This window comes from Nyctereutes procyonoides, unplaced genomic scaffold (assembly GCF_905146905.1).
Source record: "Nyctereutes procyonoides isolate TBG_1078 unplaced genomic scaffold, NYPRO_anot_genome, whole genome shotgun sequence".
Lineage (NCBI taxonomy): Eukaryota > Metazoa > Chordata > Mammalia > Carnivora > Canidae > Nyctereutes > Nyctereutes procyonoides.
In genome coordinates this window covers 9701396-9727954 of record NW_026575134.1, presented here as the reverse complement: position 1 = coordinate 9727954, position 26559 = coordinate 9701396, and the positions used below count along the sequence as shown (strand labels likewise).

Below are 26559 nucleotides of genomic sequence, written 5' to 3'. Positions count from 1 at the left end.
GGATTACATAAGTATTTAATAGAGACCATGTGTTAGGCTATAAGAAATAGTAGTAAGATCTTTTATCAGGCCAGATGGACCTTATGTATTAATGAATTGTCAGTGTAGATATTTTAAGGGAATACATGCACATTGAAAGTAGTATTCAAGCCATGGTATGAAGATTTTTCTTGGTGTTAGTTCCTAGAATAAATCCTCTCCATTCTGTTGGCTTTTAATTCACAGTCTCCTCTAGGCCTTCATCTGAATCTTCAGTCCTCTGTTGATGCTTTTCTTTTCATCAGTCCTTCCTTAGCTGTACATTTCTTCTTGTATAACCAGCTTACCTTTTTTTTTTTTTTTTTTTTACTATTTGTCTACTCAGGTGTGGGAAGTCACAGAATTTTGCTTACTGACCCTGTAATGTGAGAGTATACTGAAGAGAGAGTTGTTTCTCAAGGGAGGCAATGGTACTGACATTTGGGTTTTACTCTGCGCCATGCGTTGGTAAATACTTAGCATACATTCACCCCCTACGTTTCTGTTGGGAAAAGATTGGGAAACAAGCTCTAAAAAGTTAAGTGATTTGTTCCAAGGTCAGCTTGGATTCAAACCTTGGGCTGACTGAAGTAACATGCTGTTCGTATTAGGTATTGATACTGTCCTGGCTGGCATTCAAGGGAGCTAACACCCTCAGTGGAGTGATCTGTTTTGCTAAAATTCATCTCCTATTTGGGTATTTATATATTGATTTCTTTTTTCTGGCTGTCTTTTTTTTTTTTTTTTTTTTAAAGATTTTATTTATTCATGAGAGAGAGAGGAGGGCAGAGACATCAGCAGAGGGAGAAGTAGGTAGGCTCCCTGTAGGGAGCCTGATGTGGGACTTGATCTCAGGATCCCAGGATTGTGACCTGAGGACACTCAACCAACTGATCCACCTAGGTTCCCCTTTCCTGGCCGTCTTTGCAGCATTTTGAGGGTTGTAAAAAACTAGTCCTTCTAAAGATTCTTTTGGCTCATTTGGTCTTTATTAACTTGTAGCTTTTATGAATATGAGCCTAAAAACATTCCTTGAAGACTTTATTTACGCTTAGTTATTGACAGTTTTTTTGCAGTGCAGTATCTTCATCTGAAGTCACTCAAGTCAGATCCGTTACAACCAGTACAGTAAATTATTACATATCCCATTAATTGGTTTTGTCTCTGAACTTGTGGAAATTCTGTTCCACTGACAAGCAGCAGAAGCCTATATTATGGAATCGTATGGAGATCCTGGGGGATCTAAAGACGGTTGGACCAGTAGGTGTAAATAAGTGAAGTTATTAGTATTCACTTGTATATGATATAGGTTACTTCTGTCATGATTTATTTAGTGTATTGTCCTAGAACCTGTGTTCAGAAATGTATAAAATGAAGACATTTCAGAATAATAAAGCTCCTATTAATTCATAAAACGCTACTGATTTGATTTGTACTTAAGAGAAATAAATCTTGAGTATCCATAGGTGAGTGTAATGCTTAAAATGCTTTTAGAAAGTATCAGGTACAAAAAAAAAAAGTGTCAGATATATAGGATACTAGAATAAATGCAGAAAACACTCAAAAGGAATGTAGATTTAGATGAAGTCTTTTTTTTTTAATATTTTATTTATTTATTTATTCATGAGAGACAGGCAGAGGGAGAAGCAGGCTCCCTTCAGGGAGCCTGATAATGAGATTCGATCCCAGGACCCTGGGATTGTGACCTGAGCTGAGGGCAGATGCTCAACTATTGAGCCACCCAGGTGCTCCACGTGAAGTCATAAGTCTCACTGGTATTTATCCCATTTGCGTTTTCAGCACTTCAGGTCTTTGTTTTTAATCAGACTTCTTGTTGCCATTCTCTTCTTCCCTTGTTCTTCCATTCCTTTCTTCCCAACTTATTTTTTATCAGGAGAGTTTTCTTAAAGTGTTGGTCAGATTTTGACACTTCCGTTATATAGAATGGAAGTCCAGACTTTTCAGTGCATTGTCAGGTAATGCCTTTTATGATCTGGCCCCATTCTATCAATTCTGTTTTCAGAGGCACTTTTATTTCTCTATATTTTTACTCTTCCTGTTCTTTTACTTTGAAATGCCCTTTTATTTTCCTCTTCTCTGCTTCCGGCTTTGCATTCAAAACCCAGCTCCAATTCAGCCATCTTGAGAGATCTTGCCCCATTCATGTAGAAAAAGTTAATTCTTATATTCCTATGGCTCTTTGCTTTGTCTTTGATATACAGCTTTAAAAATTTTTATTTAATATTCTGATTATTTGGCTGGCTATGTTTGTGTTTTCTCTACTAGATTGTAAGCTCCTGGAGGACAAATTATGAAACATTTATTAATAGTCGAATTATTTTTATTTAAGGATTTTATTTCTTTATTTGAGAGAGTGCACAAGCAGGGGGAGTGGCAGAGGGAGAGGTTGAAGCAGACTCCCCGCTGAGAGGCTTGATCCCGGGATGGTGACCTGAGCCAAAGGCAGATGCTTAATGGGCTGAGCCACCCAGGCGCCCCAGTAGTCGAATTAATTTAAATAGCATATTTCTCCACAGATTAATGCATACCAGTTTTTGCACAGATTACAGTTGTATCTCTAAACTTACTTCGTATTTTGGTTCACATATACTCTAGGATGGTGAGATAATTCTTTTTTAAGGAGAGAATTTAAGAACCTTTTTCTAGTTGCTGCTTTTACTGGAATGAGTTGAGGATGCTGGGTGTCACTTTTTGTGTGAATAAATTCAGACCTAATATTTAGATTTGCTCTCTGTTGTACTAATCAAGATAAATGATCTGTTTTTCTTGGTGAAAATTTTCTGATCAATTTTCTGTATGCTAAGCTTTATTTCCTAACTTTGAAAAATTGTAGCTTTCTAAAAAATCTGTTGAAAATTGATATTGCTTGATACTCATATTTTAGATCATTTAAATCTTATTCTGTACTTTTTCTATGAATAATTTTTATTTTTATTTTTATTTTTTATTTTATTTATTTTTATTAAATTTTTATTATTTTTGGTTTTGGTTGGCTTTGTTTCATAGGTAGATCTTTATAATCTTTAAAGTGGATGTTAGAAGCAAAAAGATCAAGCTAGAATCAGAAGTATTACTTGTTTGCAGTGATTTTTGTTCCTTGAATTTCCACACATCTAAATTATGAGATAATTTAGTTTTCTTAATATATTTGGAAAACAAAATGAATGTAGAATAAAGGATAAAATCTAGGTTAAAAACTGGAAATTATTTATTTTTTATTTAAATTCCAGTTAACATGCAGTGTAATATTAGTTTCAGGTGTACAATAGAGTGAGTCAACACTTCCCTACAACACTGGGTGCTCTTCATAACAAGTGCACTCCTTTTTCCGCATCATCTATTTAACCCATCCCCCCCATCTCCTCTGGTAACCATGTTTGTTCTCCATAGTAAAGAGTCTGTTTTCTTGGCTTGCCCCTCCAATCCTCTCTCTCTCTCTCTCTCTCTCTCTCTCTCTCTCTTTTTTTTCCCCCTTTGGTTGTCTAAAAACTGGAATTTATAAGATGGAAACGAAAAGGGTAGTGAGAGAAACTGAAAACTGAAACTAGTTGATGGGCTGCATGCCTCCCCATTTTTCTGTTTCTGCATTTTCACTTGCATAGGGGGCACTTTCACTGAGATATTTTATTGACTCTCCAAACTTAATTTAACATTAAATTATTTCTCCTTTCTTGGAGTCATTTCTTTTTCTAATAATTGCTCTTCATTATTTTTCACCTGTTTACAAAGATACTAGAGGCTCATGGTGAGAAGTTTTCAATTATAGAAGAGTGTGAGAGTCCTCCTGAATTCAAACACTTGAGATGATCATCTTTGATGTTTTGAATACCATTCTTCTAGATTTCTCTCTTCATATATGCATAGGGACAAAAGCTTTTTTTTAAGCTTTTTTTTTTTATTTTAAGATTTTATTTATTAGCGAGCGAGAGAGAGAACATAGGTATGGGGAGTGGGAGAGGGAGAGAGAGAAGCAGGCTCCCTGCTTATGTGGGGCTCGATCCCAGGTCCCTTGGGAGCATGACCTGAGCCAAAGGTGGACCCTTAACCAACTGAGCTACTCAGGCACCCTGGGACAAAAGATTTTATGTAAATCTTAGGAATTATGGGAATATATTACAATGCTACTTCGTATGCCATATTCTATAGTATGTTCTTTTTTGTTCACTTCCTGGTATTTTGGTGTATGAATGTATTGTAACTTGTTTGGCAAGTCCATTTTGCTAGATTCTTAGTTTTTTATTTCTAAAATTTTTGATATGTATATATATCTATTGCAGATGGTTTGTGTGCACATTTGTCCCATTATCTCCTATATGTCGGGTTTTTTGGAGGTAAAATTGTTGGGTCAAAAATGACATACTCATTATAATTCTGGTAGAGTGGTGTCATATTATCCTTCAGAAGGCTTTTACCAATTTTTGTTTCCCAACAGTGTGCCAGTGTTCATTTCCTCAGCCCCATCGTCACTTGGAGTTGTCAAATATGCAGTTTTTTTCATTTGTATTTCTTTAATAAGACTGAATTTATTTTAATCTGTTTACTGAATGTTTTAATTTCTTGATTCGTTTCTGTTTGTTATTTTAACACACTGTATTAGAGGTATTAGCTATTTTGTGGCATAACAAGTATTTTTCATGAGTTTGTCTTTTGTTTTTTAACATTGTTTATGTAATGTTTTGGTTTTTTAAGCTTTTTATTTATTTGAAAAAGGGAGAGGGAGAAGCAGACTCCTGAGCAAAGAGCCCTACATGGGGTTCAATCCCAGACCCTGAGATAATGACCTGAGCTAAAGGCAGATGCTTAACTGACTGAGCCAACCAGGCGCCCCGCCCCGTGTTTTGTATTTAAGAACTGTTAGAATTATGTCTATGTCTGTGTGTGTGTGTTTAGATTTTTAAAAATTTATTTATTCATGAGACACACACACACACACACACACACACACACACACACACACACGAGGCAGACACAGGCAGAGGGAGAAGCAGGTTCCATGCAGGGGGCCTGATGTGGGACTCCATCCCGGGACCCCCAGGATCACGCCGCGGGCAGAAGGCAGGCGCCAAACCGCTGAGCCACCCAGGGATCCCTGTTTGTGTGTTTTGAATGACAGTAGTTTCTCCCAGGCACCCGGTGCCAAAACATTAGTAATACTTACCTCTTCTTCCCCAGTTCTGGGAATTGCTTGTTTGTTGGTACTTTTGACATGGTCTTTATCTGTTCCGTTTAGGAATTTTTACATTCGTTTACATTTTTATTGTTGGGTCGATTGCTTTGGGTTTTTCTTCAGGCCTCTTCTGTTTTCTGCATTCAAACTAATCTTAAAATACCACTTTGATTCTATCATTTTTCTATAAAACATACTTTTTTTTAAGATTTATTTATTTATTTATTTATGATAGACAGAGAGAGAGAGAGAGAGAGAGAGGGGCAGAGACACAGGAGGAGGGAGAAGCAGGCTCCATGCTGGGAGCCCTTCGGGGGACTCGATCACGCCCTGGGCCAAAGGCGGGCGCCAAACCACTGAGCAACCCAGGGATCCCTATAAAATATAGCATCAAATTCCTGAGCTGGGCACTTAATGATTCTTTACTCCAGACAGCCCAAACTACCCTTATTTCTCAGTATATATGTCTATCATAGTGCGAACTGGACTTGTTACTATTTTAAAAACATGGAATTACAGTTGCCCTTCACTTTAGTTTATGCCCTTTTCTCAATTGGCTAATCCTACTTGGCCATTCTTCCAGCCATAGTTGAGGTGTCATCTTCATTAATCTCATCCAGAAGTGATTTCTCACATTCAGGCTTGCATTAATTTGAGTTGTTACCACCCCTCCCCCACCAGCATATTGGACATATTTCATTCATTCATTAAAAAGTCAGTTTTATTAAGGCATAATTTACATACAGTATAATTTACCAATTTTAAGTATACATTTAAATGACTTTTGACGATTAGATATACTTGTGTAACCACCACCACCACAATCATGATAAACAACATTTCCATTACCCCAAAAAGTTTCCTGTGACTCCTTTGTAGTTTGTCTCCTACCTGTGGTTCTTGGTAACTGCTACTTATATGGTATGTAATCTTGGTGAATTCACGTAGATTCATTGATGATGTTGCATGCTTGAGTGGTTTCTTCCTTTTTATTGCTGAGTAGTATTCCATTTTTATATGCATTGCATAGAATTACGATAATTTGCTTGTCCATTCACCCAGCCGATGAGCATTTGAGTTATATCTAGTTTGGGGCTATTATGAACAAAGCTGTTGTGAAATTTGATGTAATTCTTTTGTTTTTATTTCTTTTTTTTTTAAATTTCATTTATTTATTCATGAGAGATACACACACACAGAGAGAGAGAGAGGTAGAGACACAGGCAGAGGGAGAAGCAGGCTCCATGCAGGGTGCTTGACATGGGACTCGATCCCGGGTCTCCAGGACCATGACCTGGGCTGAAGGCGGTGCTAAACCGCTGAGCCACCCGGGCTGGGCTGCACTTTTGTTTTTATTTCTTACAAGTAAATTAGTAGTGGGATTGCTGTGCTGTAAGTGAATTTTTGACATTATAAGCAGCGTATTTTCCAAAATAGATGTACCATTTTGCATTCTGGTCAACAACATATGACCATTCCAATAGCTTCATATCCTCATTAAACCTTCACTTTTTGTCAGTCTTTGTTCTTGGCTGTTCTGGTGGATGTGTAGTAGTGCATCATTGTGGTTTTATTTGCAATTCCCTAATGACTAATAATGTTAAGTGTCTTTCCATATGCTTATTTGCTCTTCATATCTTTTCTAAAGTGTCTTAAAACGTTTTGTCCATACTCTTTATGAATTGGGTTGTTCTATTGAATTGTAACAGTTCTGTACCTATTTTAGACACAAGTTCCTTATCTGATACAAATATTTTGCAAGTGATTTCTCTCATTCTGTGGTTGCCTTTCCTTAACAGTAATTCTGAAGAGCAGAATTCTATGAAGTCCAATATAGCAATTTTTTTCTTTTGTGATTCATGTATTTTGTGTTGCCCCAAAACTAAGCCTAACTCATGGTCACAAAGATTTCTTCTTTGATCTTAAAATATATATCTTTAGTGTATCACAGCCTACCTTCATATATAATGTAATAACAATAGTATGCTTCCTGTTTTTTCTTCTCCTCTTACGTACCATTCTTATCATATGTCTTATTTCTCTATATAGATGACTTATATATGTTGTTTATGGACATGAAATTTAAAAATGAGAAAAATCATTTATATCTGTAATTTATACCTTTCAAACACTTCTCATTCCTTGGTGTAGATACAAGTTTTGATGTAGTATTTTCCTCTAGCGAGAGAAATGTCTTTCAGCATTTTTTTTATTATTTATGATAGAGAGAGAGAGAGAGAGAGAGAGAGAGAGAGAGAGAGAGGCAGAGACATAGGCAGAGGGAGAAGCAGGCTCCATGCACCGGGAGCCTGACGTGGGATTCGATCCCGGGTCTCCAGGATCGCGCCCTGGGCCAAAGGCAGGCGCTAAACCGCTGCGCCACCCAGGGATCCCTCTTTCAGCATTTTTTATAATGCTGCTGTTTCATTTGTTTGAAAAAGTCTCCATTTTGAAAGATATTTTTGCTAGGTATGGAATTCTACGTGGACTTTTTTTTTCCCCTTTAGTACTTTGACTTCTTCCACTTCTCACTGGTGTAGTTTGACGAGAATTTACATAATATTTCGTTTTTGCTTCAGCCACTGGATTGTAAGTCCCATGAGGTTCTTTTTTTAATCTTAGTGTCTCTTAAGCACCTACCACAGCATGTGATAGGAAATAGATGCCAAAAAAATGTTAAATTCATTTGGATAAGAAAATATCCAGCACTTCAGACTTAGGGAAAAAAATTCTTCTGTTATTAATAGAGTCTAATATTGGCTGATGAATAAATTTGTAAGAACTAGAGCTGGACCAGTCAAAAGAATATGCTTTTGTGCAGATTAGGTGTTAAGGCTACCCTCTACTCTTCTCACCATCTTTCCTTTTTTTGTCTTCAAAAACACGTATCAGGTCATGGTTCAGTGAAACATGAAGACAAACACAGTTCAGTTCATGTGCTCAGTGGACTAGAACTTGTTTGCCTGAGAAAATCCACAAAAAAGTCAGTCATGTGTCTTTTATTTTCTTAACTTGAGTGTTTCATAAGGAACGTAAAGGAAATAAACACAAAACATTTCAGTTTTCTGTCACTTAATATTTCTAGTTTTTAAAATAACGTCTTTTTTGAGATATTATTCACCTACCATGCAATTTACTCTAATTTTAACTGGTACAGTCAGTGGCCTTTAGTAAATTCAGAGTTGTGCAGCCATTACAACTAATTTTAGAACATTTTAATCACCCCAAAAAGAAACTCAATGTCTCTTAGTATTCAGTCCCCATTCTCACTTCCACACGTCTCTGGCAACTACCAATCTACTTCTTTTATGTGTATGGATTTGCCTATTTTGGACATTTCATATAAATGGGATCATAACGATTCATGTTTTTTTTATGACTGACTAATTTCATTTAAGCATAATGTTTTTAAGTTCAGCTGTGTTGTAGCATGTGTCATCAGTATTTTTTTATGGCAAAATAGTATACCATTGTATGACTATTCACATTTTATTTTCAGTTGATGGATATTTTGGTTGTTTTCAGTTTTGACTATTAAGAATTATGCTTCCACGAACACTTATGTTTAGTTTTTGCATGAGATTTTTTTTTTCATGAGATAATGTTTTTATATCTCTTGGGTGAATATCTAGGAGTAGAATTTCTGGGTCATATGGTAATTTATGTTTAACATTTTAAGGAATTGCCAACCTGTTTGCCAGAGTGGCTGCATCACTTTAATATTCCAACCAGCGGTATATGAAGGTTTCAATTTCTTCATATCCTTGACAGTTGTTGTTTTTATTATATCTGTCCTGATTACTCCTTGTACTTTTGATATGCATTTCCCTAGTGACTAATGATACTGCTCATCTTTTCAAATGTTTGTTGGCTATTTACATATCTTTTTTTGGGAAAATGTTTATTCAGATCCATCTTTTTCTAAAAATTTAGTTTTCTTCTTGTTGAATCTCTAGAGTTCTTTATATATTTTGGGTACTAATATGCCTGTGACATTTCTTCTAGAAAGAATAACTCTTTTTTTTTTTTTTAAAGATTTTAAAAATTTATTTATTCATGAAAGAGAGAGAGAGGGAGAGGCAGAGACATAAGCAGGCTCCATGCAGGGAACCTGACATGGGACTCGATCCTGTGTCTCCAGGATCAGGCCCTGGGCTGAGGGCGGCGCTAAACCGCTGAGCCACTCGGACTGCCCGAAAGAAGAACTCTTGTATTCAGGAGAGTTAGTTTTAATTTAGAGCAAAAAAACCTGGATTCTTCCCTAGGTAACTTGTTTGTAACCACTTTAGGTCATTCTAACAGTGTAAACTTTGGACAAGTCACTTAGCTTTTGAGTCATTGTCTGTGGACTCAGAAGAAAAAAGAAAAAATTCCTAGAGTGTTCACAGAACAACCAAAAGACTACTATCTAGTTGGCAGATCTTCTGCTTTGGGTTGACTGGGTAAATATCCACCATAAGGGAAAAAAAACAAAGACTAGAAATTATATAGATGTGGATTTAGGTACTAATTCTGGTGCTTTAGTAGCAGAGCACTGCCAAGCAATTTACTTCTCCTTTTTGAGCTCTGGTCTTCCTACTTCTAAAATGGGAGGAATAGGGGATCCCTGGGTGGCGCAGCGGTTTGGCGCCTGCCTTTGGCCCAGGGTGCGATCCTGGAAACCCGGGATCGAATCCCACATCAGGCTCCCCGGTGCATGGAGCCTGCTTCTCCCTCTGCCTGTGTCTCTGCCTCTCTCTCTCTCTCTCTCTGTGACTATCATAAATAAAAAAAAATAAATAAATAAAAAAAAAATAAAAAATAAAATGGGAGGAATGATACCTACCTAGTTAAACAAAACAAAACCAGAACAGTACAATGAACAGGGGAGCAATTAAGTTATAGTACAAATATGTGATTCGCAAAAAAAATTTTCTCATTGTATCACTTTGTTGACATTAATGCACAGAAGTTCTTAATTCTTATGAAGTCTAGTTAACTTTTTATGTTGTTGCTTGTGCTTTGATATCATATCTAAGAAGGCTTTGTCTAATTGAACATCACAAAGATTTATTCCTATATTTTCTTCTAAGAGTTTTATAGTTTTGGCTTTTACATTTTGGTCTTTGATCTGTTTTGAGTTAATTCTTATGTATGGTGAGAGAAAGCAATTCAACTTCATTCTTTTGCAGGGAAATCCAGTTGTGCCAGCACCATTTGTTAAAAATATTATGTATTCTTACTCCATTGAATTTTGTATTGGCATTCTTTTTGAAAATACACTGACCATAAAGTGAGGGTTTATTTCTGGATTGTCAGTTTTAGCCCATTGATTTACATGTCCATCCTATGCTAGTACTATACAGTCTTGATTATTTTAATTTTGCAGTAGTTTTTGAAATCAGGAAGTACAAGTTCTCCAACTTTGCTCTTTTACATTGCTTTAATCTTCCCTTTTATGGAGAGGCAGAGGGTCTTTTGTATTGCCACATGAATTTTAGGATCAGTTTGCCAAATTGTGCTAAAAGGCAGCTTGGATTTTCTTTGGGTTTGCACTGAATCTGGAGATTGATTTGGGAGTATTGCTATCTTTTTTTTTTTTTTTTTTTTTTTGAGTACTGCTATCTTAATGCTAAGTCATCAAATCCATGAATATGGAATGTCCTTCCATTTATTTATGTTCCCCCAATATTTTCAATGGTATTTCGAAGTTCTCAGGGTAAACGTTTTTTGGTTAGATTTATTCCTGAGTATACATTTTAAGACTATTGTAACGGGAGTAGTTTTTGTAATTTCACTTAATTGTCCATTGGTAGTGTGTGAAACTGCAGTGAATTTTTCTACATTGATCATGTATCCTGCCACCATGCTTACTTATTAGTTCTGATAGTTTTTAGTTGGTTTTTTAGGATTTTCTATGTACAAGATTATGTCATCTGCAAATAGTTTTACTTCTCACCACCCTCCCCAATCTGGATTCCTTTTATTTTATTTTTTTTCCTTTTATTTTTTCTTAATTGCAATGGCTAGAGTCTCAAGTATGGTGTTGGTTAGAAGTGGCAAAATTAGACTTTCTTTTCTTGATCCTGATCCTATTGGGAAAACGTTTTAGCCTTTTTCCCACAAAATGATGTTGACTGTGATTTTGTTTTTTATATAAATGCATACGTTTATTTTTTAATTAAAATTGGTTCCCTCAAGAGTCTAATTTTTGATATCAAAAAAGATTCTAGATGCTTTGGTTGACCCTTATACATGAACTGGTATAATTATTCATTACTGTCCTAGGGTCTACGCAAAGAGGAAAATCTCCTGTTTTGTAGTATGTATAATGATTAGCTATATTGGTTTTCTCAGTATACATGAAGAAACATATGAAAATTTTTTTTATGAAAAATACATGCATCAATGTTTTTTTTTTTTTTAAATTCATTTTTTTTTAAATTTTATTTATGATAGTCACACACACAGAGAGAGAGAGAGAGAGGCAGAGACACAGGCAGAGGGAGAAGCAGGCTCCATGCACCGGGAGCCCGACGTGGGATTCGATCCCGTGTCTCCAGGATCGCGCCCTGGGCCAAAGGCAGGCGCCAAACCGCTGCGCCACCCAGGGATCCCCTGCATCAATGTTTATAGTATTTTTGTAATGTGTTACTTAAGTACGCATGATTTTCTGAATTTAATTCTTTAAGGTTTGGGGATCCCTGGGTGGCTCAGCGGTTTAGCGCCTGCCTTCGGCCCAGGGCGTGATCCTGGAGTCCTGGGATCGAGTCCCGCATCGGGCTCCCTGCATGGAGCTTGCTTCTCCCTCTGCCTGTGTCTCTCTGTCTCTGTCTCTCTCTCTCTCTCTTTATCATGAATAAGTAAATTAAAACCTTTAAAAAAATTCTTTAAGGTTAAGGAATAAGAATAAATTTGTACAACTTTTTTATTTTTATTAAAATGACAAGATTTCTTCATATCATACATTTTGGTTATAATTTCTGGTGATGTTCATCTTTAAACTTTTATTTTTTTTAAGAAAAAAAGATTTTATTTTTTCATGACAGAAACAGAGAAATGCAGAGACATTGGCAGAGGGGGAAACAGGCTCCTTGTGGGGGAGCCCAATGTTGGACTCAGTCCCAGGACCCCAGGATCACACCCTGAGCCAAAGGCAGGTGCTCAACCACTGAGCAACCCAGTTGTCTCCATCTTGAACCTTTCCTGTTGATGTTTTATTTATTTATTTTTGACTAGTTTCAGGTATTTTATATATATATATATACACACACACACACGCATATATATATATATATATATATACACACACACACACACATATATATATATCTGCCTCTGTCTCTGTTTCTCTCATAAATAAATAAAATCTTTAAAAAATAAAAAAATAAAAGGCTGTGCAATTTTATATTCCTTCTTATAATTTATGTGAATGACCATTTGTGTGCATTCTCATGAATAATTGATATTCTCAAAATTCCAATTTTTGCCATTCTGATGGATGCAAATTTATTACCGTCCTTTTATTTTGCCCTTTCTGGTTATGAGAGAGAAGGAAACATTTAAATTTTCTTACCGTCCATTTGTATTTCTTCTGTGACTATGTATTTTTCTAATCAAGAAGACTCTCTATTTACTAATAAGAAATGGAGATAGTTTTACAATAGAAAAACTAGTTTTACTCATTAAATCTCTGTGGGATAATGGATGTAAAATGTTTGGTTGTTAGGAAAAATAATGAATTCATCTCAATGTTTATATGAAAAAGCTAATTGGCTGAGGGTTATTTTGTCTTCTAAATCTTTTTAGTTTTTATAATCTTTTTAGTTTTAAGTAGACTTTCATCAGTGGATCTATGCCTATTAGCTAATTGGTTGAATAGCAATTACACAAAGCATTCTGGTAGTATTTGTGGTTTGTGAGCGGCATTTAGAAAAGTAGTTGATAAACATGTTCTTTGTTCTTTTATTCATCAATTCAGTAAATACCTTTTGATTCTTTATTCCACACCAGACATAGTTCTAGGCACTGGGAATATAGTGATAAACAAGACAGTGGTGGGAAGAGAGAAGTATATGATACATGCTCATTTATCTTTCTGATGAGGGAGAGTCTCACTGTAGTATTGATAAATAAATAGATCCCTGAATAACAAGAAAGAGCAACTACGTGATGATCTAAGCATCCCAGGAAGAGAAAACAGTATTGCTAAGACATCAAGTCAAGAAGAAGCATAACTTTTTGAAGAACCAGAAAAGAGGCTAGTGTGGCTGGAGCTTACTGAGTGAAGAGAAGGGTATAATAAAGATGAGAGGCAGTTTGGGTCTTGTGGCTCACAATAAAGATTTTAATTTTTATTCTATATGCAGTGAGAAGCCATTGTAGAAATTTAGCAAAGGCATGGCATAATCCAGTTTATGTTTTTAAGAGACAAAGAATAAAGTACAAAGCAGTATGTCACCAGTGTTAAGTGATTTCAACAAATGGGGAAGTTACAGAGGAGATGGGACTTTAACTGTTACAGAGGAGATGGGACTTTAACTTGACCCTTAAAGACAGAGAAGAATTAAATCAATGGAGGGTAACTCTGGGAAACGAACTGGGGAGGTGGGCGGGGTGTGGGGGTGACTGGGTGGCGGGCACTGAGGTGGGCACTTGACGGGATGAGCACTGGGTGTTATTCAGTATGTTGACAAATTGAACACCAATAAAAAATAAATTTATAAAAAAAATAAATCAGTGGAGGGGAAGGATATAGTATGATGTGGTCACAAAAAATAGTGCCTGGCTTTGAATTGGAGGACTGGGTCTTCATATTGACTCTACCTCTTTATAGCTCTTGAACCCTAAATAAGTTTCTTAAGTCTCTTCTTAGTTCTTTCATCTCCTTTCTGTATACCTTGGTTGCTATGAAGAGCAAGTCAAATGAAAAATGTCTATAAAAGGGTTTTGTAGGGCATCCTGGGGTGGCTCAGTAGTTGACCACCGCCTTCAGCCTAGGGTGTGATCCTGGAGACTGGGGATCGAGTCCCATGTCTGGCTCCCTGCATGGAGCCTGCTTCTCCCTCTGCCTGTGTCTCTGCCTCCCTCTCTCTCTCTCTCTCTCTTTCTCTCTCTGGTCTCTCATGAATAAATAAATAAAATCTTTAAAAAAAATAAAGAAGGGTTTTGTAAACTGTGATTTTCAATATGGTATGTTTGTTTACTCAGTAAAAAACTGTGGTATTATGCTAAAGGAGTGATAAAAAAGTGGATTAGACCTCATTTTCTTCAAAGAGGATGTAGTCTAATAGACAATGTGGTAAATTATCTAAAATACAAAATTACGAATGGTTAAATCTGAAGCAGTATGCAGATAAAGCCCAAGTAGTGGGGTGGGGGTGGGGGTCACAGAATGGGAGAACCTTCTTTTCTTAGAGTTGGTGATAAGGCTTTATGGGTAAGTAAGAACTCCTGAACTATGCCTTGAAAGATGGATAGGACTTCAGTAGAAGATAGGAAGAGAACGTTCACAGTAAGTGAGTTTGTGGGAGTAAAGGCATGGTAGTATTAGGCAGAATCAGAACTTGATAAGAGAAGGTAGGTTAGAACCAGACACATCCTGCGGCACCTTAATGTTAGGCTAAGGAAGGGGAATTCTATTCAGTAGAATGCCCTCACCAGCATACTTAATTTTGCAGATATTTATTGAGGATCTCTCATTACCAGATTTGTGCTAGTTAGGGCTATGAAGGTACAGTGATTTCAGTCTAGTTGGAAAAGACAGATTGTCTAATTATTATTTGAATGAGGTTTGAACAAAGTGTAGTAGGATCATAGGATGAGGAACAGCCCTGGCTCTCTGGCCTAATGAGGGAAGACTTGATAGAGGTATGGTAGACATTGTGTTCTGTTCTGATAGGAAGTATCCCTGTACTTAGCCAGATATGAGAGGTGAAGAGAGGAATGTGAGAAAAGCTTCTGTGCCTGACACTTTATATGTTTTGGAATGGCTGGACGAGATCTTTGTATTCAGTGCAAGGCTGTTAAGAGCTTTGGTAGAGGGATAACTGGAAGATTCAGGTGGTGGTAAAGAGAGTAATGGGAAAGGATAGAGATGAGGTGGGGAACCTGAAGAGGAGATAGTTGTACTAGACCAGGTAAGAGATGTTGAGGACCTAATGAGAAAGAATAGCTGTGGGGACATAGAGCCTGGAAAACTTTCCAAATGCTTAACATGTAAAATTGGCTGACCTTGGAGATCAGTTGGATATGGAAGAAGAAGAAAAGGACCATGTGGAATACAGAATGATTTCTGGGCCTCTGCTGTTTCAGAATATCAGAATCTGCCATTGCCTTAGAAGACGGTGTATTTAAGAAGAAAAGGGGTGGATTTGTAGAGGAAGCTTAATAGTTTTATCTGTATTGTGTTGAAGGTGCATGTAGGGTAGTTGGGCGTGAGGATGATAACTTGGGGTAATCAATGTTTAGCTGATAATTTAAACTGTGCATAGCATAATTAAACTGCTGTGGGTGGATGAACTTAGTGAAGAAGAGGAATCTCAAGAGAGCCCTGAGACGTAGCTATAGAAGTAAGAAAATAATCAGGAAAAAGTAGGGAGTAAAGTGGTTAGGAAGTGTTTTTAAGGGCGTGATCAGCATTGTCATCACAGGTATTGATACTTCCTCCACGCTGAAGATAGGTCATTGGTCACTTTAGTAATTTCAGTGAGGATACAAGCCAAATTACCATGGTTTGCTGGATATGTGGGGATGTGTATGTATGAGAATTTGGCAGTAATTGGAAGGAGAGAAATAGATATCAAAGTACCATTATTTGCTTGTTTTTTCTGTTTTAAAAGATTTTAGAGATTTGGATTATTTAATCCTTGAGGGGAAATAGTAAATGGATAGCAAAGGGTTGAAGTCTCAAGTAATGGAGTAGTCATTGAGGAGCATCTCAAACTTTAATGGGGATCTTGTTACAATGAAGATTCTGGGGGCACCTGGGTGGCTCAGTGGTTGAGTGTGTCTCCCTTTGGCTCAGGGATTGAATCCCCACGTCAGGTCCCCACAGGGACCCTGCTTCTCCCCCTGCCTATGTCTCTCGTGAATAAATAAATAAAATCTTTAAAAAAAAAAAGATTCTGAATCGGAAGGTTTGGATTGGGGCCTGATTTACAACATTTCTGACAAACTCCCAGATGAGGCCAGTGCTGCTGGTTTGTGGCCCACACTCTTTAAAATAAGATCTGGAGAGTACAGCATTGATAGTATACAAGAGTTAGTCTTTGGTAGGAAGAGGAAAAATCTCTATTTTGTGATGAGGTAAAATGTAAGGTAGATGGAAATACAGATTAAGGAGACACACCTCATAACTTTTGTGTGTGTTTGTGTGTTTCCTTGCAAAATAGAAGTAGAAGGATGTTAAGAAGTCTTGTCTTTGGAATTGGTAAAGATAGGCAGAAGGGTTTGGAATAGCTTGTGAAGGTTTGGAATAGCTACTAAAAATAGAAAGTGAGTGAATTTGGGACTTGTAATATTCACTGAACAGTGAGGATTAGTTTTGTCATAGTGTCTGTAGAAATAATTGGAGCAGAGAAAGATTAGATATGGAGATTTTTTAAGATGATAAGGTAGCCCTGAGGGAAGGTAATGAAGTGTGAAACAGAACAGGGGACTTGAGGAATAGGAGGGTATCTGAGGCCAAATAATGACCCACCCAAAGATGTCCCTGTGAACCTGTATGTTACCTTACATGACAAGAGAGACTTTGTTGGTGGGAGTGAAGTAGGGATTTTGAGATGGAGAGATTATCCTGGATTGTGATCACAAGGATCTTTATAAAAGGAAGCAAGAGGGTCAGCAGAGTCAGAAAAGGCCCATGTGAGGATAAGAGCAGAGGAAGAGGAAATGTAATAAAGGAAGCAGTGGTCAGATTGTTGGAGGACTGAGAACTAAGGAATGTACCTTTAGAAGCCGAAAAAAGCAAGGAAATAGATTTTTCCCAAGAGGCCGTAGAAGGAACAAAGCCCTGGTGATGTGTTGATGTTAGCCCAATGAGACTGATTTTGGAATTACAACCTTCAAGAACTAGAAGATAATAAATTTGTGTTGTTTGGTCATTTTTTTTTTTTTTTTTTTTTTTTTTTTTTTACAGCAGCAGTAGGAAACATGAATAGAAGCATGGGTGTAAGGGAATGTAGAGTTAGAACTGATAAAGTGAGGCAATTGGTAGAGTGTGGTATGGGCATCAGGAATCTGGGAAGATGTTTAGCATGGGTAAATGGATGGAGGAAAGTGGTGAAATTAAAATTACAGAATTGCATGGAGTAGATGTTAGAGGAACGTGTTCAGTTTGCATTACATATGGATTAGATAGCGTGAAAGGAAGATCTGAAGTAGATGAATTTAAGAGGCTGCCATAGTACTGTTAATAGTTAATTGAAAAAAAAAACGAAAAAAATAAGTTAATTGAGCCATTCTAATACCAATCTGTGGCAAATTACATAGGAATTTTTAGTTTTGACTGAGAAGGTAACAAAACAGATGATTGAGACAGATTTTTTTTGAAAAAGTGCTTATATATTTACTGTTCTTCAGTTTAGAAAGCATTTTTTTCTAGTTGTATTAAGATTTAATTGGGGATCCCTGGGTGGCGCAGCGGTTTAGTGCCTGCCTTTGGCCCAGGGCGCGATCCTGGAGGCCCAGGATCGAATCCCATGTCGGGCTCCCGGTACATGGAGCCTGCTTCTCCCTCTGCCTATGTCTCTGCCTCCCTCTCTCTCTCTCTCTCTCTCTCTCTCTCTCTCTGACTATCATAAATAAATAAAAATTAAAAAAAAAAGATTTAATTGACAGAATTAGGGGTACCTGGGTGACTTAGTAGGTTGGACATCTGTCTTCAGCTCAGGTCATGATCCCAATATCCTGGCATTGAGCCCCGAGTCGAGTCTCCCTGTTCAGCAGAGCTTGCTTCTCCCTCTCCCCACTGTGCCTGCTTGTTTTATCTCTTGCTCTTAAATAAATAAACAAACAAACAAATAAATAATCTTTTTTAAAAAAGATCTGATTGGCAAAGTTATATTTAAAGTGTCAACTTGATGATTTGATACAAGTATATATTGTGAAAGGATTTCCATAATCCAGTTAAGTAGTAGATCCATCATTTCCTACATTTACCTTTTTTTTTGGTTAGAGTTCTTCTTCTTCTTCTTTTTTTTTTTTTTTTTTTTAAGGATTTGTTTATGAGAGAGATAGAGAGGCAGAGACACAGGCAGAGGGAGAAGCAGGCTCCATGCAGGGAGCCCGATGCGGGACTCGATTCTAGGACCCCGAGATCACGCCCTGAGCTGAAGGCAGACGCTTAACCACTGAGCCACCCAGGCGTCCTGAGTTCTATTTTTTAAATTTCAATTATATAATACTGTTAACTTTAGTCACCATATTATACATTAGATCCACACACCTTACTAATCTTAAAACTGAAAGTGTGTATCCTCTTACCAGCTTCTCCCTTCTCTCTTAGCCCCCAGAAATCACTCTTCTATTCTCTATATGTGTTTGACTTTTTTAGGATTCCACACCTAAGTGATACCACACAGTATTTGTCTTTCTCTGGCTTATTTCACATGGCAATGAACTTTCAGGTTCATTTGTATTGTCACAAATGGCAGAATTTCCTTCTTTTTTAAAGCCTGTATTATATTTCATTACACACAAATGCACACACACATCACCTTTTGTTTATCCATTCATCTGTTGATGGACACTTAGTTTTTTTTTTTTTTTTAAGATTTTATTTATTTATTCATGAGACACAAAGAGAGAGAGGCAGAGACACAGGCAGAGGGACAAGCACCTTCCACGCAGGGAGCCTGACATGGGACTCCATCCCAGGACTCCAGGATCACACCCTGGGCTGAAGACGGCGCTAAACCACTAAGCCACCAGGGCTGCCCGGACGCTTAGTTTTTGTTCCTTGACTGTGGTGAATAGTGCTGCAGTGAATGTGGGAGTACAGGTATCTCTTTGAGATAGTACTTTGATTTCCTTTGGATTATATACCCAGTAGAGGGATATCTGGATCATTTGGTAGTTCTATTTTTAACTTTGAGAGTAAACTCTATATTAATTTCCACAGTGCTCTATCAGTTTACAGTCTCACCAACAGTGTAAAGGATTCTTTTTTCTCTGCATCCTTACCAGCATTTGTTGTTCCTTGTCTTTTTGATAATAGACATCCTAGTATAGGTGTGTGGCGGGATCTCTTTGTAGTTTTGATTTTCATTTCCCTGATGATTAGTAATGTTGGGCACCTTTTTAGATGCCCGTTAGCTGTTTGGATGTCTTTGCAATAATGTCTATTCAGGTCCTTTGCCCATTTTTTAATTGGGCTCTCCCCCCCCCCGCCCCATTTGAGTTCCTTGGATGTTAACTGCTTATTAGATTTGTGATTTGCAAACATTTTCTCCCATTCATAGGTTGCCTTTTCATTTTGTTGATGGTTTCCTTTGCAGACATAGTTTTTTAGTTTGATGTAGTCCCACTTGTTTATTTTTCCTTTGTTTTGTTTTTGGTGTCAAATCTGAAAACCATTGCCAAAACTGCCATCAAGTAGCTTATCCTCTATGTTTTCTTCTAGGAGTTTATGGTTCTAGGTCTTATGCTTTAGTCCTTAATCCATTTTGAGTTGATTTTTGTGTATAGTATAAGATGGGGTCCAATTTCCTTTTTTTTTTTTTAACGTGGCTCTCCAGTTTTTCCAACACCATTTATTGAAGAGATTATCTTTTCCCCATTGTATATTCTTGGCTCTTTTGTTGAAAATTAATTGGCTATATATATGGATTTATTTCTGGGCTCTTCATTGTGTTTCATGGATTTTTATGTCTTTTTTTTTAATGCCAGTACAATGCTATTTTGATTACTATAGCTTTGTGATATAATTTGAAATCAGGAAGTGTCATGCCTCTAACTTTGTTGTTCTTTCCCAGTTGCTTTGGTTATTCTGGGTCTTTTCTGGTTCCATATGAATTTTAGGATTGTTCTTTCTGCTTCTGTAAACAAATGCCATTGGAGGGCAGCCCCAGTGGCGCAGCAGTTTAGCGCTGCCTGCAGCCCGGGTGTGATCCTGGAGAGCCAGGATCGAATCCCAAGTTGGGCTCTCTGCATGGAGCCTGCTTCTCCCTCTGCCTGTGTCTCTGCCCCCCCCCTCTCTGAATAAATAAATAAAACCTTTAAAAAAATGCCATTGGAATTTTATTTTTATTTTATTTTTTCCATTGGAATTTTAATAGGGCTTACATTGACTCTGTAGGTGGCTTTGCATAGTATGGGCATCTTAACAATATTAATTCTTATATTTCATTAGCCCAGAATATCTTTGTTTATTTATGCCTTCTTCAGTTTATCAGTTTCTCTTACTTCCTTGATTAAATTTATTCCTAAGTATATTACTTTTTAAAAATTTTTTAAAGATTTTATTTATTCATGAGAGGCATGGAGAGAGAGAGGCAGAGACACAGGCAGAGGGAGAAGCAGGCTCCTTGCAGGGAGCCCGATGTGGGACTCGATCCTGGGACTCTGGGTTCACCTCCTGAGCTGAAGGCAGATGCTCAACTGCTCAGCCACCCTCGTGTCCCAAGTATATTACTCTTTTTGATGCTCTTGTGAATAAGATTGTTTTCTTCTTCTTCTTTTTTTTTTTTATAAGATTGTTTTCTTTCTCTTTTCAGTAGTTTGTTGTTAGTGTACAGAAACACAATTAAGCCTTGAAGAACACAGGTTTGAACAGCATGTGTCCACCTATATACATGGATTCTTCTTTCAGTAGCCAGACACATAGCACTGTAAATGTATTTTCTTTATGATTTTTTAAAAATAACATTTTCTTTTTTCTAGCTTTCTTTCTTTAAGAATACAGTATATAATGCATATAACAGAGAAAATGTGTGTTAACCTAATATTAATGTTACCATTAAGGGATTAAGTCAACAGAAGGCTATTGGTAGTTAAGTTTTTGGGGAGTCAGAACTTACACACAGATTTTCAGCTGCACAGGGGGTGGGCTTTCTTAACTCCATCGTTGTTCCAGGGTCAACTAGTGATTTTGTATCTTGCAACTTTACCGAATTTGTTTATTCTGGCATCCTTTTAGTGGTATCTTTGGAAGGGTTTTCCACAAACAGAATATTTTATCTCTTTCTGATTTTGATGCCTTTCTTTCATTTTTAAGATTTATTTACTTTAGAGCATGTGCATGCACACATAAATACATGTGAGCAGGGTAGGGGTAAGCAGAGAGAGAAAGCCTCAAGCAGATGTACTCTATATTGAGGAGCTGTTGCAGGGCTGGATCCTAGGACCCCGAGATCACGACCTGAGCCAAAATCAAAAGTTGGACACTTAACCCACAAAGCCAGTCAGGCTCCCCAATTTCTTTTGTTTTTTAAATTTGTTTTGCCTAATTGCTCAGGTTAGGACTTTGAGTATTATGTTGAATAAAAGTGAGGAGAGTGGGCATTGTTTTCTTGTTCCGGATCTTAGAGGAAAAGCTTTCATTTTTTCATTATTGAGGATATGATGTTACCTGTGGACTTGTCTTAAGTGGCCTTTATTATATTGAGGCATGTTCCTTCTATACTCAGTTGGTTTAGTTTTTATCATGAAATGATGTTGAATTTTGTCAGATGCTTTTTGTACGTCTACTGAGATGATCATGTGATTTTTATTCTTCATTTTGTTGATGTGGTACATCACATTTATTGATTAGCATTTGTTGGACCTTACTTGCATGGAAAGCATATTTATACCTAATTAACAAGGTTTTGAAATGGATATAACTGCTATTAGTGAAATAAGGGGCCCCTGCTATTAGTGAAATTTGGGCTGCTGACTTTTGACTTGGGCTTAGGGCTCACACTGGGCTTCGAACCTACTTAAGATACTCTTTCTTCATTCCAGAAAGTTCTTTTGGATAGTACTAATCAATATTGTTTTATATAATAAGAGATCATTTATTATCATAGTAAAATTTTTAAGAATCAGTGTTTGCTAATTTGACACCATTTTAGAAGACCTGGACTCTTAAGATTGTGTGATACAGTTGAGTGAATAAGTACACCATGCTCTCTTTCTAAGGAACACTAACCTAATTAACAATGAGCACTAATGAATCAAGTGTCAGAATACTGAGTTTTTTTTGTGGTTCTGCTTTATTTTGTATGAATTTGGAAACCTTAGAAACATAGCAAGTTTTCTTCTTAAAGATATACTGTCATCTTTTAAAAACATTGAAAGCAAACAGCTAATATGTATTAACTGCAGATTTTACAGTATAGAAATATTAGTGAAAAGTTTTATTTAAAAAATTTTTTTAAAGATTTTATTTATTCATCAGAGAGAGAGGGGGGGGGCAGAGATGGGCAGAGGGAGAAACAGGCTCCATGCAGGGGGCCTGATGTGGGACTCGATCCGGGGTCTCCAGGATCATGCCCTGGGCCAAAGGCGGCATTAAACCGCTGAGCCACCTGGGCTGCCCAGTAAAAAGTTTTAAAAAGAAGAAAAATCTTACCTTTAAAAGAAGGACTTCCTGGGTGTCTGGATGGCTCAGCCAAGTGACCAATTCTTGGCTTTGGCTCAGGTCGTGATCTTGGTGGTGTGAGATTGAGCCCCAGGTTGGGCTCTGTGGTCAGTGTAGAGCCCGCTTGTCCCTCTCCCTCTGTTTCTCCCCACTCTCGCTCTCTTCTCTCTCTCTGTTAAATAATTTTTTTTTTTAAAAAGGACTATTTACCATCTGTTTTAGTTCTTTTACTAAGACTTCATGATATAATTCATTATGTAGTCTTAGAGGTACACGTCTACCCTCATAACTTTGTATGGCTGAAGATTATTAGTAAAAATGACCTAAATTTGAATTTTGTGTTGTTTGATTTTAGTTTCCCAAACCAAATATATAGTTGACATTAACTAGTAAATATGCGTTATGTGAGAGAGTGCTTGTTTACCAGAACATGCAGTTAAAACGTTAAGGAACTTTTGAAGAGAGAGGAATTGGAGAGGGCTGGGGGGTGTGTCTTTTAAGTCTTGCTGATAATGGTTATCTAGATTCTATCTAGAAAACAATAACTTAATAGGCCAGAGGAGTTAATTGTGTTGGGATTTTACCTAATATCTTTATGTCTCTTTTCTTAGGTAAAACTTAGTGGTCATAAATCTCTCAAGTATAATTTATATGTCTGTATGAAATTGGTGACCAGAATCTTGCCAGTGTAGGAAAGTTAATTTAACAGAAGTTTCTTTGCTGTTACCTCTGATGAATGATAGTCTCTTTGCTTTCTCCTGCTGTGTACCTTTCTGCTGCTCTAGAAGCATGACATAATCAGACTTGTTTTAAGGTCAGAGTCTGCAGGGAGAAGAAATAAAAAAATGTGGCTGATTATTTCATATAATGACAGTTTTGGTTCCTATACTAAAGTTATCTAAGATGTTTACCACTGTATATTTAACAAAAAATTTCTTCTCATTTTCACAAATATCAGTAAGCTCATTGGTAATTTTGATGATTGGTGCATATGAATATTTAATGATAAGCAAGTGTTAGATTTGAATGTTTTCTAAAACATGTTCCCATTAATCTAAAATAGGGTGTTATATAAAGTATGGAGCTTATACTAAATGCCAACTGCTGAATACCAGTTGGCCCTTAGTACATTTTGAAATGTTCTTGAAAGAATGAGGGAGAAGTTGAATTTGTATTTGAGTTTATCCTAAACCTAATCATAGTTTCGTTTTCATACTAGAATTGTAGGATGTTTCTCAGTGTTTTCCTCCATGCTCTGTTAATGTCAGATATAAACAAAATTTCCAGTCCTTCGTTTTCTCTCTGCCCATTTTAATTATGGGTTCCTAGGAATTTCTTTGCTTCATTTACCCTCTCCCTGTAACTTAGAATTTCAACAGGAGCTATCTCCTTCACAGTGTATTAAGTTGTTTATTGTGTTGACCAACCTTCTTTATAGTTTAAGACGGCATACCACTAGATATCAGGTCAGGCAAGGTTCTAGAACGAAACAATCCAACTGAGATGGTGCAAGAGATTTATTAAATGAAGGACTGCAGAGATAGGGGTGGAATGGGACACCACAAGGGATGTTTTCTGTAGTTATGGGGGTAAGCTTAAAGGGGCAAGGAAAATACAGTGTAGGTAGAGCCTGGTGAGAGCTGTGAAAAGGGGATGCCTGAAAGGAGCAATGGTGGTAGGGAGACAAAGCTTGTGTCAGAAAATGTGACCAAAAGGAGGGAGGTCTCTTTGAAAGCAAAGAGACCAAAAGGAAAGAAATAATCCAGCATTTCTCTACCTTCTGATCTGCCAGTGACAGATAGCACTGAAACCCCGAAGGTGCGTCTGTTAGGGTTAGCCTCCTTGGACACAGAGTTGGGCAGAAGGGTATAGGAGGAATAGGGTAGTGGCAGTAAGATAATTACTGGTACAACTGCTGATGAATATGGGACTGATTTTAAGTAACATAATATTTTAGATTAAATTTCTCATCTGTAAACTCTAGATACTTATTAACTGGGGTTGATGTGAGCATTAAAATGAGACCTGGCAGACATGTCAAAGTACTATCATAATGTCTTTGTCTTGTATTTGTTTTTAGTTTTGATAAGGTGTCGAGCTTCCTTTCACATGCTGCTGTGCTGTATCTGTTTTATAGGGATTTTGATTGCCACCACCATACTTTTAAATATGTGATAGTTTTTGTGTTTACTAATAAGTTTTGAGAAGTGAATTGCACAGTCACTATGAAGTAGTTTCTAAAATTTAGAGACCGTTTGTATTTACTGCCTTGTAACAGGCATTTATCTTTTTCACTCTTGCTTTAGACAGGACAATACTGACTTCTGAACTTGGAGAGCGAGGATGCTTTTCTGGTGTAGAGGTGGTCTTCCTGGTGAAAGATGGGTCAGACTGCACCCTGCTCCTTCTACCATTGGCGTGTCCTTGTTGCATACTTCTGTTTTCTAGGACAGCAGAGATGCCTTGTCACCTTTTTTTTTTTTTTAACTGGAGTTTGATTTTCCAACATATAGCATAACACCCAGTGCTTATCCCGTCAAGCTTTTTCTCCTTAGAGTATTTCTCCTCACAGAGATCTACTTTCATCTAGTCTCACCTTTGAGCATTCATGAGCCTAGACCAAGATCAAGATAATAGGTCTATTTCCAGGAAAATTATAGCGACAGAGAATCGTTTGCTTAAAAGCATTTTCTGTTTTTAAAAATCCTCCCACAAACTATATTATGATTTTGAAATTAAATAAACTTTCACAGGCTTGAGTTCACAGTTTGTATAAATTTCATACTAAGCTTTTCTGAATTACTAACTAAATCTTCATTATTTTCCACCAGACGTTCAGCTAAATCCCGAAGCAGAAGCCCGTATTCATCTAGGCATTCAAGATCTCGTAGCAGGCACAGATTGTCTAGATCCAGAAGTCGTCATTCTAGCATTTCTCCTAGCACACTAACTCTGAAGAGTAGCCTGGCAGCTGAGTTGAACAAGAATAAAAAAGCCCGGGCTGCTGAGGCGGCAAGGGCTGCTGAAGCGGCGAAAGCTGCAGAAGCGGCAAAGGCTGCTGAGGCTGCTGCCAAAGCTGCCAAAGCTTCCAACACTTCTACACCTACGAAAGGGAGCACAGAAACTGGGGCTGGTGCATCACAAACCAACCATGTGAAGGATGTGAAGAAACTGAAAACCGAACATGCACCTTCTCCCTCAAGTGGTGGAACTTTAAAAAATGACAAGGCAAAAACAAAGCCACCTCTTCAGGTAACAAAGGTGGATAATAATTTGATTGTAGATAAAGCCACCAAGAAAGCAGTTGTAGTTGGGAAGGAGAGTAAATCTGCTGCTACAAAAGATGAACCAGTATCTCTTAAAGAGAAAACCAAACCACTTACACCAAGCTTAGGAGCCAAGGAGAAGGAGCAACATGTGGCTTTAGTGACCTCTACATTACCACCGTTACCTTTGCCTCCCATGCTGCCTGAAGATAAAGACACTGATAGGTAAGTGCAAAAAAGTTTTGTCAGTGAGGGTTTGTTTATTTATTTATTTATTTATTTATTTATTTATTTATTCATTCATTCATTCATTCATTCATGAGAGACAGAGAGAGAGACAGACAGACAGACAGAGAGAAGCAGGCTCCACGCAGGGAGCCTGATGTGGGACTTGATCCCAGGACTCTGGGATCACGCCCTAGACTGAAGGCAGACACTCAACCGCTAAGCCACCCAGGTGTCCCTGTCACTGACGGTTTAAAGAAAAAAAAGTCAGTCTGAAGTGAGAGGTTATCTGACCGCCCCCCCACAAAAAAGGTTACAAA

At 37.4% G+C, this 26559-nt stretch overlaps 1 protein-coding gene across 2 annotated transcripts in view; it reads left to right on the top strand.

Moving 5' to 3' along the window:
- Positions 1-26559, top strand: part of CDK13 (cyclin dependent kinase 13) — a 118851-nt gene that overhangs the window by 4241 nt on the left and 88051 nt on the right. For both annotated transcript variants that reach the window (XM_055301046.1, XM_055301045.1), the window contains exon 2: positions 25580-26239. In XM_055301046.1, coding sequence (XP_055157021.1) covers positions 25580-26239 — 660 coding nt within the window. The remainder of the gene's footprint in view (positions 1-25579; positions 26240-26559) is intronic.